At 44.0% G+C, this 18221-nt stretch overlaps 1 protein-coding gene across 1 annotated transcript; it reads left to right on the top strand.

Annotated features, from left to right (window-relative positions):
- Nucleotides 1–499: 499 nt before the first annotated feature.
- Nucleotides 500–1840, top strand: LOC311615507 (melanoma-associated antigen B4-like; the record flags this gene model as incomplete). The annotated part of the gene is made up of 2 exons (XM_084870868.1): nucleotides 500–907; nucleotides 989–1840. 2 exons carry the CDS (start codon nucleotides 500–502, stop codon nucleotides 1838–1840), a joined length of 1260 nt encoding a protein of 419 aa, XP_084726994.1.
- Between the last annotated feature and the right edge of the window lie 16381 nt (nucleotides 1841–18221).

Here is an 18221-nt window from a genome sequence, read left to right as displayed (position 1 = left end):
CACTGGGGATCCAAATGACCCCATAAGCTCTCAGCACTGGGTGGTTCCTGATAGGGAGGGGGACTGAGACTCCCCTCCAGTTCTTTTTCCTGGGTCCCAGGAAGTGCCAGGAAGGAGGATTCCCAGGCTCTGACTAGAGGGGACACGATAATATTGAAAATAAACCAAGAGGACTCCCACATTCCAGATCCAAGGGTATTGCACTGGCATTACCTACTGTCACCTGAGTAACTTCCATGTAGGGCTGGTATGATGTAACATGCAACTCACTCTAAAGTCTCTCTGGTTGTTCTGTAGGATTCTTAGGACACAGAACAGGAGTCTAGTTGGAACCTAAAGTAGTGCCTTCAAGGAAGACTGCAGAGGTAGCCTTCAATAAAGGCAAGGTGGAATCTACCTGTTGAAGGTGATCACATCATCTCTTTCTCCATCCCTCAGGTGCTCAAAACAGCTGTCCATTTGCTCACACTACTGTCTGCTGTCCTGACCATCAGCCATCATGCCTCGTGGTCATAAGAGCAAGCTCCGTGCACGTGAGAAACGCCGCCAAAACAAAGCTGAGGACCCAGCTGTTAAGAATGCTCAGGCCCCTGCAGGAGAGGAAGGAGAGGCCGCTTGCTCCTCCTCTTCCGTTTTTGGGGATGGTCCCTCAACCTCCACTGGTGCTGGTATTCCCCAGGCACCTCAGGATGCCCCAGCCACCACCAGTGCCGCTGCAGGTGCTTCAGGTGAAGGACCTGCTGTAAAAGCCAAAGGCCAGGTTCAGAAAAGTAAAAAAGTTTCCCAGGTCTCAACCTCCACTGGTGATGGCACTCTCCAGGCACCTCAGGATGCCCCAGCCACCACCAGTGCCACTGCAGGTGCTTCAGGTGAAATATCTGATTCCAAAGTCTCAACCTCCAGAAAAGTAAAAAATGGCAAAGGCCAGGTTCAGAAAAATAAAAAGGCCTCCCAGGTCTCAACCTCTACTGGTGATGTCATTCCCCAGGCACTTCAGAGTGCCCCAGCTACCACCAGTGCCGTTGCAGGTGCTTCAGGTGAAGCACCTGCTGTAAAAGCCAAAGGCCAGGTTCAGAAAAGTAAAAATGCTTCCCAGGCCTCAACCTCCACTGAGAGCTCTGGCCTAGATCTTATAAGTAAGAAGGCAACTCTGTTGGTAGAGTACCTGCTGTGTCAATATAAAATGAATGAGCCCATTAAAAAGGGAGACATGCTGAAGATCATCCACAAGTGGTACAGAAAGGACTTCCCTGAGATCCTCAAGAAAGTCTCTGAGCACATGGATCTGGTCCATGGCCTAGAGTTGAAAGAAGTCAAGCCCAACGGTAATTACTACACTCTTGTAGATAGTCAAGGTAACACCAGCGATGAGAGCCTGGGCCGTGGCTTCAGATTTCCTACCAGAGGGATTCTGATGCCTCTCCTGGCTGTGATCTTCTTGAATGGCAACCGCGCCTCTGAGGAGGAGATCTGGGAATTCCTGAGTATGATGAGTGTCTATGATGGAAAGACTCACTTCATTTTTGGGGAGCCCAGGAAGCTTCTCACCCAAGATTTGGTGCAGGAAAAGTACCTCGTGTACCAGCCGGTGCCCAACAGTGATCCTCCACGCTATGAGTTCCTGTGGGGTCCAAGAACCCACGCTGAGACCAGCAAGATGAAAGTCCTGGAGTTTTTGGCCAAGCTCAATGATACCAGGCCCAGTGCCTTCGCAATCCAATATGTAGAGGCTTTGAGAGATGAGGAAGAGAGGGCCCAAGCTATACTCAAGGCTGCCACTCCTTCCAAGGCCAGTAGGAGCTCCAAGAACACGTCCAAGCGCTACCCACAGCCTGAGTGAACTCGAAGTGGCATCTTCAGTTTTTGGATGGAAAGGCCTGATAAGCAGTTTCCTAATGTGCAAAATATCTTGTTGGCCTACCTTTGTGTGTTTTATTTTCACATTTTCAAGTGGTGTTCTTTTAGACAGAATGTTTATTTAGATCCAGAATATTAGTATATAAGTCTATGAATAACATAGATTGCAAATTTATTACCGTTTTATAGGTTAGTGGTAAGAATTTTGTTTTTTAAATAGAAATTGAAAATTCTTCAACCTTTATTTGCGATCCAGAACATGATAACATAACTTTAGGATAGGAATATATTTTATATGTGCAATAACTTTACACAAAAGTCGGTGGTAACAATAGATAGATAGATAGATGGATAGATAATAGATAAGGTAGGTAGATAGAAGTATAAAGTGAAAATTGGGCACTTGTGTTTTATTTTTTTGTTCAATTATACTTTAAAACAGTATTATATTAGTGTCAGATGTTACAACATAGTGATTAGACATTTATATTACTGATATTACTATGTGCCCACTCTTGTAACTGAACTATAAGTAGTTATTACAATGTTATTGACTATGTCCCCTATCCAGTATTCAGCATTACCTGTTTCAGCCAAGACATGGAAGCAAACTTAAGTATCTATCTGTCAACCAAGGAATAAAGAAAATGTGGTTTATCCATGAAACTGGTCACTTCTCTTCCTTACTACATTTAGTGCTTTGTTTTGTAAATGTCTAAAATATATAACCTAGATTTGCTTGTGTTTTTTAAGATGGTTTGAGAATATAAATCGTAGTGAATCAGACTTCTTCATTCATGGCGTTTATTTTACACAATCATTAATTGAGCATGAGCTTTTTGGAATTCTTCATGCTCACACGGGGAATGTTTAGGCTAAGAAGACACTGCCCTTGCCCTTGCAATTATAGATTGTAGGAAAAGCTATCAATATAAAAGAGGGTGATATACTCTCCAGTTCATACGGAACAACTTAATAGGAGGGTAAAGAGCAGATGGAAATAGCATATTACATAAATTTCATTGCTAAGGAGAATTTAGTCCCCTGACCCCTCCCCCTGGCCAGCCCAGTCTGCAATCGGCCCCACCCCTACCCCAATCAGGGGCAGGGCCATCCAACCTCCCATGCCCTCTGCCACCAGGCCTGATAGGCCCCCATCAGGGCGGGCTGAATTGACCCCACCCATGCACGATTTTGTGCACTGGGTCTCTAATATTACATAAATTTCATTGCTAAGCAGAATTTAGTACCATTGGGCAGTCATTGGGTGATCCAGTGCCACATCTGGTTTCTTGCACTATGAGTGAGGTCTGAGATGGATTCTTCACGGAAATACCTGATGTACACAAATACCTTGTTGACCTATTTTTTGAGGTAATTTTCAATTAGTGGTGTTTCAACAGAAAGTTTATTTAGATTCAGAATGTAAGTGTATGAATGGCATGGATCACACTGTTGTGTATCAGGTTCAGTAGTAAGCATTTTGTTTCTTGAAATATACATTGAAAATCCTTAAATCATTTTTGTAATGTTCAATAAGACTGCATGGCATTGAAATGGGGATACAATTGGTAATGGGAAAAGAAAACTCATACTAAAATAAGAGGATCATAACAGAGAGAGGAGGAAAAAGTTATGGGTTTGCCTTATTCCTTTTCGGTCTCTCTTTTCCTAAATTTAGAAGTTAAATACCTGATTGTCCTTAGATTATTCAACAGTGGATGAGTATTAGGGAATATAAATTAGCAGAGCCACTATGAAAGACAGTATAAAATTTCTTCAAAATATTAAAAATAAAATGACAGTATTATTAGCAATTACACTACTGGGTAATTATCTAAAGAAAAATAAAACCACTAACCTGAAAAGGGGCATTATGCTAAATAAAGTAAGTGGCCATTTTCAATCAGTGGTATTACCACATAAAGTTTTCAACACATGCAGAAAGACAAATACTGTATGGTATCACATGTGGAAACTTTAAAAGAAAAACTATATACGAAAATGAATGCACACGTACACAGAAGAGAATGGTGCTTACCAGAGGCAAGGTGCGCGAAATGGGTGAAGGTGGCCAAAAGATACAAACTTTCAGTTATAAAATAAGTAAACCCAGGGCATGTAATATACAGAATGAACATTAATAGTTGATAATACTGTATTAGATAGATGAAAGTAGCCAAGAGAGTAGGTCTTAAATGACTAATTACAGGGACAAAACAGCAACAAAAAGACAGAAGCTGCAAATAAAAACTTTTCAGTGTGTATATTCCTTTATTTAAAAAACTATCACAAATTTAACAACTTCAAACTATAAACAGTATCTCAAAGTTCTGTAGGTCAGAAATCTGAGCAGGGAGTAGCTGGGTTCCTCTGTCAGAAATATCACAAAACTGCAAAAAATGTATCAGCTGTATTCTCAAATGGAGCTCAGAGCTCCTTCCAATGCCATGAAGAATTCAGTTAATAGAATGCAGTTCCAGAAATTGAAAGACTGAAGTGCCCATTTTCTTGCTAGCTGTTGGCTAGGAGCCAATCCCGAGTTGCTATTAATTCTTTGGTATGCTATGTGGCTCCCTCCATCTTCAAAGCCAGCAAGGGAGAACCTCCCTCTCACTATTTAAATTTCAGCAGGAAAAGTCCATCCTATGTAAGGGTTCACCTATGAGGCTTGACCAATGGGGGATAATCTATTTCCCGAACAAATTATTTAGGGCCTGAATTACACTTGCAAAATCCCTCATAGCAGCACCTAGATGAGTGTTTGATATATTAACCGGTGGGAGATGTGTGTACACAAGGAGTCAGAAATCTGGTAAGTCATCTTGGAATTCTGCCAACCAGTGTCCCTGGGGTATGGTGACTATGTCTGTAATTAAGACCTTCAGCATTTAAAGTTACACAATGAAGTAACTATTGTTATTGAGGATTGTCTCAAAATACTCTGGGAGGAGATTTTAAATGGTGGCAGAGTGAGTGGATACTGCACGGACACACTCCTAGGAACAAACTTGTATTGCAACTAAAATACAGGAAATATTCCTGAATAATCAATGGAAGACTCATTTGAGAGAACCTTCATATTTGAGGACTGAAAGTGGAGGCCACATAGAAACTGGTAGAAGGGGTGGAAGCAGAAAAGGGCTGGCTGGGTACTCACAGACAGCAACTTAAGTTCTAGAGAGATATCTCAGCTGTGGGGGATTGTCACTGAGAACTCTGTGGTCTAATACCTAAGCTGCCCCCACTCCCATCAGAGATCACCAAACTGGCTGTGAAAAGCAGCACAGTTGCTATATGCCAGAGAGTGATGGCTAGAAATTCAGGCACCCTATTAAAGGGCTAATGCACAGGAGAAACAAAGATGATGGCATAAATACCTGAACTTGCTGCCTCACACAACAACTTCAAAACTACAACTAAAACACAAAACGGACATCATCCAGAACCACAGGAAGACTGGCTGAGTGGAAATTCTACAACTAGAAGGAAAAAGAAAAGCACACAGACTCAGAGGAGTCGTGGAAGGTAGAGGTATGGAGGCATGTGAACGGAGATGGCTGGCAACTGAGTATGCGGCTGGCTTTTTCAAGCCAAGGGAGACACTAGCTCCCGATTGTTTTGAACTCCAGTTCCAGGCATGACTCTGGGGACCCAGACTCATATGGGGAGAAACTGGACTGTCTGGAAGCAGGTGGAACTCGAGGGCTGCTTTTCTCAGAGGTGCTTGCAGCAATTACTGCGGGACAGTGAGACCCAAGGGCCTCTTAGGAAAGGGCTGACGGGAAGCCATTGCTGTTTGCTCTGCCCTGAGACTCTGCCTCATCCAAGCTGTGAGCAGAGGCTTTTGCATATGAATGGTCTTATCCTTTGAAATATAAATTTGCATATCAAACTGCAGCCATCTTACACATCTCTGAGTCAGAGAGACCCAGAACATCCAAAAGAAGGACAAAGGTCCCACAGAAGCTTGCATTGCTTCACAGCTGGGCCTCATCTGGGCACCTTCAAAACTCAAACAAAGAAGAGGAATCTGCAGATCTCTCTGTAGCTCCTGCTGGGTGGCCTCAGGCAAAGGCTAAATTAGCATTTCCTTGGAGATCCAAGAGCCAGTGTACCCAGGGGTCAGAGTAGAACCATCCAGATTACAACTCCTCAGATCCATAAAGGGCACACTCAGGGAGCAGACTCAGTGAGCACCAAGGCCCCACTGAAGCAAATCTTGTTTCATAAGGGTGTTGCCAGCACAGAAGTTCTCCCATCATAGACACAGCTGATCCTCACAGCCAATTGGCTTAGAGGTCAATTCCTCCCAGTTATACCAACAATAGTCAAGGCTTAACTACAACAATACTGCACACAGCCAAGAGTGTCCACCACAGGTAACTGGGGAGGCCTAGCAACTGTGTCATATAGGACACCTAGCACACAAAACTACCCTACCAACTCAGGGATGCAGCGAAAATGCAGAGACAAAGAAACAGATCACAAATGAAAGAAGTGGAGGAAAACAAACGACTGGATATAGAGTTCAAACCACAGTTATAAGGTTTTTCAAGAATTTCCTAGAAAAGGCAGATAAATTTAGCGAGACCCTCGAGGATATGAAAAAGGACCAACTAGAAATTAAACATACACTGACTGAAATATATATATATATATATATATATATATATATATATATATATATATATATATATATATATAATAGAGAGACCTAACATCAGACTGGAGGAATGCAAGAATCAAGTCAAAGATTTGAAATACAAAGAAGCAAAAAACACTCATCTGAAAAGGCATAAATAAAAAAGAATCCCAAAATTTGAAGATAGTGTAAGAAGCCTCTAGGACAACTTCAAGCATATCAACATCACAATTATGGGGGTGCCAGAAGAAGAGAGAGAGCAAGATACTAAAAACCAATTTGAAGAAATAATGACAGAAAACTTCCCCCACCTGGTGAAAGAAATAGACTTACAAGTCCAGGAAGCACACAGAACCCCAAACAAAAGGAATCTAAAGAGAACCACACCAAGACACATCATAATTAAAATGCTAAGAGCAAAGGACAAAAAAAAGAATATTAAAAGCAGCAAGAGAAAAACACCTACAAGGGAGCACCTATATAACTGTCAGTTGATTTCTCAACAGAAACTATGCAGGCCAGAAGGGAGTGGCAAGAAATAAAGTGATGAATAGCAAGAACCCACAGCCAAGATTAATCTACCCAGCAAAGCTATCATTCAGAATTGAGGGTCAGATAAAGAGTTTCACAGAGAAGAAAAAACTAAAGGAGTTCATCACCACCAAACCAGTATTATATGAAATGCTGAAAGGTATTCTATAAGAAGAGGAAGAAGAAGAAAAAGGTAAAGATAAAAATTATGAACAACAAATACATATCTATCAACAAGTGAATCTAAAAATCAAGTGAATAAAAAATCTGATGAACAGAACAATCTGGTGAATATAATAAATTCAGGGACATAGAAAGGGAGTGGACTGACAATACTTGGGGGGAAAGGAGTGTGCGTGTGTGGGAAGAGACTGGATAAATATCATATACAAATGGATGAGGACAGTGGGGGTGGCTAAGGGCTTGGGTTGGGTGGGAACTGGGTGAAGGGGAGCTATGGGGGGATAAAAGAGGAACAACTGTAAAAATCTGAACAATAAAGATTTTTTAAAAAGCAGAGAGAAACACACCATCGGACACACACACACACACACACACACACACGCACACACACACCACGCACACACATACACACACACAAAAAAAAAAACACACAAAAACAAACAGAGAAGTAGTGGGACAAAAAAAGAAAAAAAAGGGCCAATGCACAAAATTTCCTGTGAAGCCACCCACCTTGTGCTCTGGCAGAGGGAGGGTAGAGTGACTGAAGCTGTGTGAGCAGAAGCCAGGATTGGGGACTCAGGGGTTAGAACTCAGGAGGCAGAGACCTCAGTTTCCTGTGCAGAATCATCCCTTATGAAGTGGAGGACATCTTTTCCACACATATCTGCCTTGCCTGGGGGGAATACAGTTGACCCACCCTAATGGAAAACACCTTGACCCATGGCCACTTAAAATACTAAAAATAACAGCCTCCAGGCAGAAGAAACTGCTCCAACCTGCTGAAAAAAATTCTAGCCACACCTGATGATAATTACCTGGGGGCAATTCAAGAGGAATCTTAGCAGTCTAAAGGAAAAGGCAGTCTCTGTAGGCTCTGAGTCTTTGTCTGATCTAATTTGAAACAGTTTGACACCGTCCTGCACTACAAATTGAGAGGCATAGAGAATCTACCTAATACATAGTCACAAACCCAAACAGGCAGCCAAAATGAGGAGACAAAGAACAACCTCCAAATGAAAGAATAAGAGAATTCTCCAGGAGAAGAGATAAATGAAGCCAAGATAAGAAATTTATCTCAGATCACTATGGCATAAATTTAGAAATCAACTACAGTAAAAACAATAACAAAAATTCAAACACTTGGAGGCTGAACAGCATACTACTAAACACTGAATGTGTTACCAAAGAGATCAAAAAAGAAATAACACACATCCTGGAAACAAACAGCAAAGAAAACACAACAATCCAAAATCTTTGGGACACAGTGAAAGCAGTACTGAGAGGGAAGTTCATAGCATTACAGGCCTAGCTCAAAAACAAAACAAAACAAAACAAAACAAAACAAAAAAAAGAAAAACTGATAAACCATCTAACACTGCAACTTTAAGAAAATAAGAAAGAGAGAAACAAGAAAAGCCCAGAATGAGCAGAAGGAAGAAAATAATAAAGATCAGAGTGTAAAGAAAATAATTAATCAGACATAGAGATCAAAAAAAGCAAAACAAAAACAAAACAATACAAAAAATCAATGAAACCAAGAGCTGGTTCTTTGAAAGGATATATAAGATTGATGAACGTCTAGCTAGGCTCACCAAGAAGCAAAGAGAGATGACCCTAAGAAACTAAAGAGGTAAAATAACAAAAGACCACACAGAAATACAAAGAATCTTAACAAAATATTATGAGCAACTCTACTCCAACAAACTGGTCAACCTAGAAGAAATTGACATATTCCTAAAAAAGTACAACCTTCCAAAACTCAGTCAGGAGAAATAAAAAAAATCTAAATAGGCCAATAACTATGGAGGAAATTTAAGCAGTAATCAAAAATCTTTCAACAAACAAAAGCGCTGGACCAGAAGGCTTCACAGGAGAGTTTTATCAAATATTCAAAGAAAAAAATAAAACCTATCTTGCTCAGACTATTTGCAAAATTCAAGATGCAGGAGCACTTCCAAACTTTTTTTTTTCTTTACAAGGCCAGCATTACCCTAATCCCAAAATCTGATAATGACAATACAAAGAAAGAGAATTACAGGCCAATTTCCTTAATGAACATAGACCCCAAAATCCTCAACAAAATGCTTCAAGTCAAATCCAGCAATAACATTAGAAAGATCATACATTAGAAAGATCAATAACATTAGAAAGATCATCCTTGCATCCCCAGATTTATTCTGGGGATGCAAGGATGGTACAATATCCGCAAATCAATCAATAAGTGTGATACGCCGAAACCGGTTTGGCTCAGTGGATAGAGCGTCAGCCTGCGGACTGAGGGGCCCCAGATTCGATTCCGGTCAAGAGTATGTACCTTGGTTGCGGGCACACCCCCAGTAGGGAGTGTGCAAGAGGCAGCTGATCGATGACTCTCTCTCATCGATGTTTCTAACTCTCTATCTCTCTCTTCCTCTCTGTAAAAAATCAATAAAATATATTTTAAAAATCAATAAAATAAATAAATGTGATACACCATATAAATGAACTGAGAGATAAAATCCATGTAATCATATCCATGAACGCAAAAAAGCATTTGACAAAATTCAACACCCTTCTTAATTAAATCTCTCAGCAAGGTGGGAATAGAAGAATCATACCTCAATATAATAAAAGCTATATATGACAAATCCACAATCAACATCATACTTAGTGGGCAAAAATTAAAACCATTTCCCTTAAGAAAAGGAACAAGACAGGGATTCCCACTCTCACCACTCCTGTTTGACACAGTACATGTACTGGAAATACTATCCATTGTGATCAGACAAGAAGAAATAAAAGTCACCCAAATTGGAAAAGAAGAAGTAAAGCTGTCTTTATCCGCAGATCACATGATATTGTACATTGAAGACCCCAAAAGACTCCATCTAAAAACTACTAGACTTAATAAATGAATTCAGCAATGTAGCAGAATACAAATTAATACCCAGAAGATTATGACTTTTCTGTACACCAATAATGAACTCACAGAAAGAGAAATTTAAAAAGCAATCGCATTTACCATTGCAACAACAACAACAAAATTAAGATACCTAGGAATAAACTTAACCAAGGAGATAAAGAACCTGTACTCAGAAAATTTCAGAATGCTGAAAAAAGAGATAGAGGAAGACAAGACCAAATGGAAGAATATACCATGTTCATGGTTTGGTAGAATTAATATCATTAAAATATCCATACTGCCCAAACTGGTTTGGCTCAGTGGATAGAGCATTGGTCTGCAGACTGAAGGGTCCCAAGTTCGATTCCAATTAAGGGCATGTACCTTGGTTGTGGGCACATCCCCAGTAAGGGGTGTGCAGGAGATAGCTGATTGATGTTTCTCTCTCATCGATGTTTCTAACTCTCTATCCCTCTTCCATCCTCTCTGTAAAAAATCAATAAAATATATTTTAAAAAATGACCATACTACCCAAAGCAATCTATAAAATTCAGTGCAATCTCCACTAAAATACCAATGGCATACTTCAAAAACCTAGAACAAATTCTCCAAAAATTCACCTGGAATAAAAAAGACCCCAAATAGCTGCAGCAATCTTGAGAAAGAAGAACAATGTTGGAGGGATCACAATACCAGAAATCAAGCATTACTACAAAGCCACTGTTCTCAGAACTGCCTGGTACTGGCACAAGAACAGACATATAGGCCAGTGAAACAGAAATTGCCACAATCTAGTATGAACAATCTATTGTAGTATGTTCAATTAATATTTAACTAAGAAAGCAAGAGCATACAATGGAGTAAAGACAGTCTCTCCAATAAATGGTGTTGGGAAAACTGGACAGATACCTGCTAAAAAATGAAACTAGAACACCAACTTACACCATACACAAAAATAAACTCAAAAGGGATAAAGGACTTAATCATAAATGGGAAACTATAAAAACCTTAGAACAAGCCATAGGCAGCAAAAAGGCAGACATTTGTTGTAGCAATATATTTAACGATATAGCTCCTAAGATAGTGGTTCTCAATCTTTCTAATGCTGCAACCCTTTAATACAGTTCTTCATGCTGTGGTGACCCCCAACCATAAAATTATTTTTGTTGCTACTTCATAACTGTAATTTTGCTACTGTTACGAATTGTAATGCAAATATCTGTGTTTTCTGATGATCTTAGGCTACCCTGCTAGCGGTACTCAACCTGTGAGTCGCAAACCACAGGTTGAGAATGGTTGCTGTAGAGCCTAAAACCATCAGGAAAAAAAACAACAACAGATGTTTGCATTACTACTCATAACAGTAGCAAAATTACAGTTATTAAGTAGCAACAAAAATAATTTTATGGTTTGGGGTAACCACAACATGAGGAACTGTATTAAAGGGTCGAGGTATTAGAAAGGTTGAGAACCACACTCCTAAGGCAGTGGAAACTAAGGAGAAAATAAACAAATGGGACTACATCAAAATAAAAAAGCTTCTGCACAGCAAAGGAAACCATCAAGAAAACACGAAAGTCCACTGCACTTGAGAACATATTTGCCAATGTTATCTCTGATAAGGGTTTAATCTCCAACATTTACAAGGAACTCCTACAACTAAACAAAAGGAAGATAAACAATCCAATCAACAAATGGGCAAGGGACCAAAATAGACACTTTTTGAAAGAGGGTATTCAGAAAACTGAGATGAAAACATGTTCAAAGTCACTAATCATCTGAGAAATGCAAATGAAAACAACAGTGAGGTATCACCTCTCACCTGTCAGAATGTCTATCATCAACAAACGACAAGTGCTGGAGAGGATGCCGAGAAAAAGGAACCCTCATTCATTGCTGGTGGGAATGCAGACTGGTGCAGCCACTGTGGAAAACAGTTTGGAATTTCCTCAAACAAAATTTGAACTTCTATTTCACCCAGTAATCCCAGTTCTAATACTATATCCCAAGAAAACAGAAACATCAATCAGAAAAGATATACGCTCCGCTATGTTCATAGCAGCACAATTTACAATAGTTAAGATTTGGAAACAGCTTAAGTGCCCATCAGAAGATGAGTGGATTACAAAACTGTGGTACATCTACACAATGGAATACTATGCAGCGGTAAAAAAAAAAAAAAAAAAAAAAAAAAAAAAAAAAAAAAAAGGAATTCTTTTTTATTTATTTTTTATTTATTTTATTTATTTATTTTTTACAGAGACGAAGGGAGAGGGACAGAGTGTTAGAAACATCGGTGAGAGAGAAACATCGATCAGCTACTTCCTGTACACTGAAATAAGACATTAAGAATATACATCTCAGGTAAAAACTGCTGTTTGAATTTTAAACCCGCTAAGGCAATTTTTCTGTGCCTGGGACCATAACCTTTGGAGATTAACCACTGAGTTCTGCTTCTGCAAGATAGGGCCACATTCCAATGTCCAGCAGGATGTGACTGGGAACGACCCTGCGGACTGACCCCAGTTTTTAGAATATAGTCTTTGGGATTTGGAATTTAGAACAAAGGAAAATTCCTGTGGTTTGAGCTGTTTCAGAGTTCCTGAGCGGTTGGACGGTGCAGGGGGAGAGTTTGGGGAGATTTGCTTTGTTCATTGCGTGGTGGGCTTGGGGAGGATGAGTTCAGGTTCTGGGCAGGGTTACAGACAGAACTTCCTTTTTTTATTAAAGAGCCAGACCTATGTGCACTTAGTGGTTGTCTCGATGCTGGCCTTGAAAACAGTGCGGTTCTGTACAATTGGGGAAGTACACCTGGCGTGGTGTTGAGATTGTGGGCGTGTCTGGTCTCTGGACTACAGGGTCAGACAGCAGCGTTTTGTCTAGGAAGAACAGCAGAGGGTTCCAGACAGCAGTTTGTTGTGGAAAGGGGGTTTTCCTTCTCAGAACCTTTGGAGGGAGCTCCCTGCCCCTGGAGCAGTGCAGTCGTGTGGAGTCCGCCTGCTAGTGGTGCTCTTGTGCCTGTCCTGGCCAGATATTTCAATAAATCTTTGCCTGCTTTTTTTTTTTTTAAATAAATCATCAGCCTCCGATGGTCTTATTTTGAACCCAGGGTTTGACCCCACAACATACACCTCTCACTGAGGATGTGGGCAAAACCAAGGGGCATACCCTTGACTGGAATCGAACCTGGGACCCTTCAGTCCCCAGGCTGACATTCTATCCACTGAGCCAAACCTGTTAGGGCAAAAGAAGGAACTACTACCATTTGCAAAAGCATGGATGGAACTGGAGAGCATTATGCTATGTTAAATAAACCAGTCAGTGAAAGAAAAATACCACATTATCTCACTCATTTATGGATAATAAAGAACATTATAAATGGATGAACAAAAATAGATACAGAGGCAGAGAAGCATTAAACAGACTGTCAAGCAACAGCAGTAGGCTGGGGAGGGTTGGGGGTGTGGGGAGGTTAGAGATCAAAGGAAGGACTTGTATGCATGCATATAAGCCTAACCAATGGACACAGGATACTGGGAGGGGGTGAAGACATCTGAGTGCGGGGGGGGGGGGGGGGGGGGGGGGGGGGGGGCCGGGGGTGCGGTAGAGGAGGCTGGGGGAAGGTCAATTGGGAAAAAAAAGGAGACATATGCACAACTATATTTTTTTAAATGTATTTTATTAATTTTCCACAGAGAGGAAGGGAGATGGATAGAGAGCTAGAAACGTCGATGAGAGAGAAACATCCACCAGCTGCCTACTAAACACCCCTACCGGGGATGTGCCCACAACCAATGTACATACCCTTGACTGGAATCGAACCTGGGACCTTTCAGTCCACTCTATCCACTGAGCCAAACCGGTTTCAGCTGCAGTACTATTTGTAATGCTTTAAACAATAATTTAAAAAGTTAATCCTTTGAGGAGAGAAAGCATGTGTCAGCTTTCTTTCCTCTGACAACAGTTTTCTAATCTTACATCACTCACGAAATGGGATCCATTTTCTGCAAGATGCGAAACAGGGAAATTGCTCAAGTGTTTGCAGGGAGGTGGCATTTCCCAGGAAGCCCTTAATCAAGTGACAGAAGCCACGACGAGGACTCCATGAAAGAGGGCAGAGAAACGCACGCCAAAGTAGAGGGGCCAAGCAAAAACTTAAGCAGGGTGGTCTCCATGCAGTGGAGGAGTCCGAGGCTGGTAGATATGGAGAAGGCTGTAATGAGGAGGAGCAGAAGGTTTCAGCGGGGACAGTAAGGTCCTAGAGGGAGGCGTCCCTGTAAGCTCTTCCTGGAGGCCTGGAAGGGAGGGCCATGATCCCATGGCTAAGCCCTGACTCCAATGTGGAATTCTCAGAGAGGGATTGTGATGTAAGATGAGCGATGTCAGGAGAGCAGAGGGCGGAGTTACCTGACTGGTCAGCTCTTACAGTGAGGGCCCTGATGAGGACTAAGGGCAGCCCGCACTGCGCAAGGAGGTCTCACGTATCTCCTCTGCCAAACTCCCTGCAGAGCGCCTGGCAGCCATGTCAGGCTGATCAGAGGCTGGGAGGCCTCAGGGACCTCAGGGCCTCTAACAGGGGCGGTTTCTGTTTTGCAGAGGAAGGGACTGTGTCTTTAAGAAGAATGCAACTATGGAAGGTGCTGAGTGTAATGAGGGCACCCCCAAAATAGAAGGGGCTGCAGGGTCCGGCAATCTGCTTAGTCCTGGGAGACGCAGAAGACCAGGAATCTATGCATTCTGCTTGTGTGGTCTCAGGGAGGGATCCAAGGCCAGGCCTGCAGAGGCAGGAGGCTTGCACACCACAAACGGCCTCGAGGCCAGGGCCCACAGTGCTAAGGATGAGCATGTCTCTCACAAATGGAGGCTCCGTAGCTCCGCCCCCTTCCGGCCCATGAGGCTTAGGCCCCGCTTCAGAGGCAGGGCGTCCTCACTGCCTGCCTCCCTGGGTTTTAGGAAGGGAGGACTTTGTGGGGGCCAGGCCCACCCACGTGACTAGAGGGAGGAATCCAAGCTCTGCCGACACAAAAGTGGGGAGGCTGAGTGAGGACTGGGGGCCCAGGGACCCTAAGCACTCCAGCTCCCAGCATCAGGCACGCCCTGAACAGCCCTGCCCCAGAAAGGCCCCCACCGACTTCCCCTGGGTCTTCGAGGCCATTCCAGCAGGTGCGCGGGTGTGGCGGCTGCCTGGAGGGCTTCGCAGGACTGGCTTCGAGTGAAGGTGAGGGCCTACGTGCTAACCACACAAGCCACGTACCCCCAAAACGAGTGTGGACCCCCATTCCCTTTCCTGCAGTGAGCCCTGAGACCGAATGCGGCCTTGAGGCGTTGGAGGCGGCAGGGGCTCGGGGAGGCCTTGCTGGGAGTAGGCCGATCCTAGGCCCCAAAGGGATTCAAGATGGAGGCCGGGGGGGTTGAGAGCAGCCCTCTCTCTGGGAAAGTGTAATGAGGGCACCCCCAAAATAGAAGGGGCTAGAAGGTCCGGCACTCTGCTTAGCCCTGGGAGACACAGAAGACCAGGAATCTATGCATTCCCCCGTGTGGTCTCAGGGAGGGATCCAAAGCCAGGCCTGCAGAGGCAGGAGGCTTGCACACCACAAACCGCCTCGAGGCCAGGGCCCACAGTGCTAAGGATGAGCATGTCTCTCACAAATGGAGGCTCGGTAGCTCCGCCCCCTTCCGGCCCATGAGGCTCAGGCCCCGCTTCAGAGGCAGGGTGTCCTCACTGCCTGCCTCCCTGGGTTTCAGGAAGGGAGGACTTTGTGGGGGCTAGGCCCACCCTCTTCACTAGAGGGAGGAATCCAAGCTCTGCCGACACAAAAGTGGGGAGGCTGAGTGAGGACTGGGGGTCCAGGGACCCTAAGCCCTCAGGCTCCCGGCATCAGGCACGCCCTGGACAGCCCTGCCCTGGAAAGGCCCCACCGACTTCCCCTGGGGCTTCGAGGCCATTCCAGCAGGTGTGCGGGTGTGGCGGCTGCCTCAGGGCTTCACTGGACTGGCTTCAAGTGAAGGTGAGGGCTTATGTGCTAACCACACAAGCCACGTACCCCCAAAACGAGCGTGAACCCCTTTCCTGCAGTGAGCCCTGAGACTGAATGCGGCCTTGAGGCGTTGGAGGCGGCGGGGGCGCGGGGAGGCCTTGCTGGGAGTAGGCCAATCCTAGACCACAAAGGGATTCAAGATGGAGGCCGGGGGTTCAGAGCAGCCCTCTCTCCGGGAAAGTGTAATGAAGGCACCCCCAAAATAGAAGGGGCTGGAGGGTCCGGCACTCTGCTTAGCCCTGGGAGACGCAGAAGACTAGGAATCTATGCATTCCCCTGTGTGGTTTCAGGGAGGGATCCAAAGCCAGGCCTGCAGAGGCAGGAGGCTTGCACACCACAAACCGCCTCGAGGCCAGGGCCCACAGTGCTAAGGGAGAGCACATCTCTCACAAATGGAGGCTCTAGCTCAGGCCCCCCTTCAGAGGCAGGGCGTCCTCACTGCCTGCCTACCTGAGTCTCGGGAAGGGAGGACTTTGTGGGGGCCAGGCCCACCCGCTTCACTAGAGGGAGGAATCCAAGCTCTGCCGACACAAAAGTGGGGAGGCTGAGAGAGGACTGAGGGCCCAGGGACCCTAAGCCCTCAGGCTCCCGGCATCAGGCACGCCCTGGACAGCTCTGCGGGGAAAGGCCCCCACCGACTTCCCCTGGGGCTTCGAGGCCATTCCAGCAGGTTCACGGGTGTGGCGGCTGCCTCAGGGCTTCACGGGACTGGCTTCGAGTGAAGGTGAGGGCTTATGTGCTAACCACACAAGCCACGTACCTCAAAAAGGAGCGTGAACCCCTTCCCTGCAGTGAGCCCTGAGACCGAATGCGGCCCGGAGGCGTTGGAGGCGGCGGGGGCGCGGGGAGGCCTTGCTGGGAGTAGGCCGATCCTAGGCCCCAAAGGGATTCAAGATGGAGGCCGGGGGTTCAGAGCAGCCCTTTCTCCGGGAAAGGGCCCCAGGGGGGCAGCAGGCCCTGCTCTCAGCTCCAGGCAAAGCCCCGCCAAGGAAATAGATAAAGAGCGCCCCCGCCTCGCCTCCTGCGGTCACCCCGCCAAACTATCATGGCGGCCGGAGCAGAGCTGGCAGGCCTCGGTGCCCTTGTTGTTCAGGTGGCATCTCACAAGAGCCAGGCCTCGGTTTGTTGGAGGAGGGCACAGAGAGGGACTGGTCTCTGCCAGGATTCAGGGGTGTCACACTGAGGGAGGCTGTGGGAGGCACCCCTGGGGGGCTAGGGCCTGTCGCCATGTTGATTTGCACTAGCTTCCTTCCCAGCCACCTCAGCGGGGTGATTGGTCAGGTCAAAGGTCAGGTGACCAGAAATCCCGATTTTGGCGGGACAGTCCCGATTTTTAACAATTTGTCCCGAGTCCCTCAGCGTTTTAAAAAAGTCCCGATTTTTGGAAGGAATGCAAGACAAGCTAGGGAATGGCGGGACAACGGGAAGGGAATATATGGTTTTAGGAGGCCATGTGGCTATTTAGCCAGGATATGAGTTTTATATTATTTTTGTTTATATTATTTTATATTAATTTCATAATGTTAAACTTTAATAATAACAAATAATTGTTGAGAACTGATTATGGAGAACTGCTTATCAATGTTTGCATTCCACCACCATTGTTTGGACTTAATGAACAATGGCATTTTTGGGGATTGGCAACGAGGAAAATATTTTGTAACTGTCTCTCAGAGGAAACACATCGTACTGCGTGCTAGTAAGCTAGTAAACAGGTGATGTCATTACAAATCAGCTATTCAGATAATTTAGGTAAGTTATTTCATAATACATAAATTTTCTTGAATTTAGCAGACAGTACTCATATTGTTTATATTTTATAGTGGCGGCAAAAAGTCTAGCACTGGCCTTGAAAGTGACACTTACGACTTTCGTTAAGGCAAATTCAGAGGACAACTTACACAGGTTAGTATTGTTATTATTTTGGAAAGAAATAAAATTTAAATAATTTTTAAAGTATAGTTACTTTATAACAAATTAATTTAATTTATAAAGTAACAATAAAATATGTCATGTAATTATGTACCTACTTACTGTGTTTTTAAGCAATGTATATAATTTATAATATAATTATAGATTTTTTTTA

This window comes from Pipistrellus hanaki, assembly GCF_964339955.1.
Source record: "Pipistrellus hanaki genome assembly, chromosome: X".
NCBI classification, from domain to species: domain Eukaryota; kingdom Metazoa; phylum Chordata; class Mammalia; order Chiroptera; family Vespertilionidae; genus Pipistrellus; species Pipistrellus hanaki.
The sequence above is the reverse complement of the archived record's forward strand: the minus strand, read 5'-3'. Positions and strand labels throughout refer to the sequence as shown.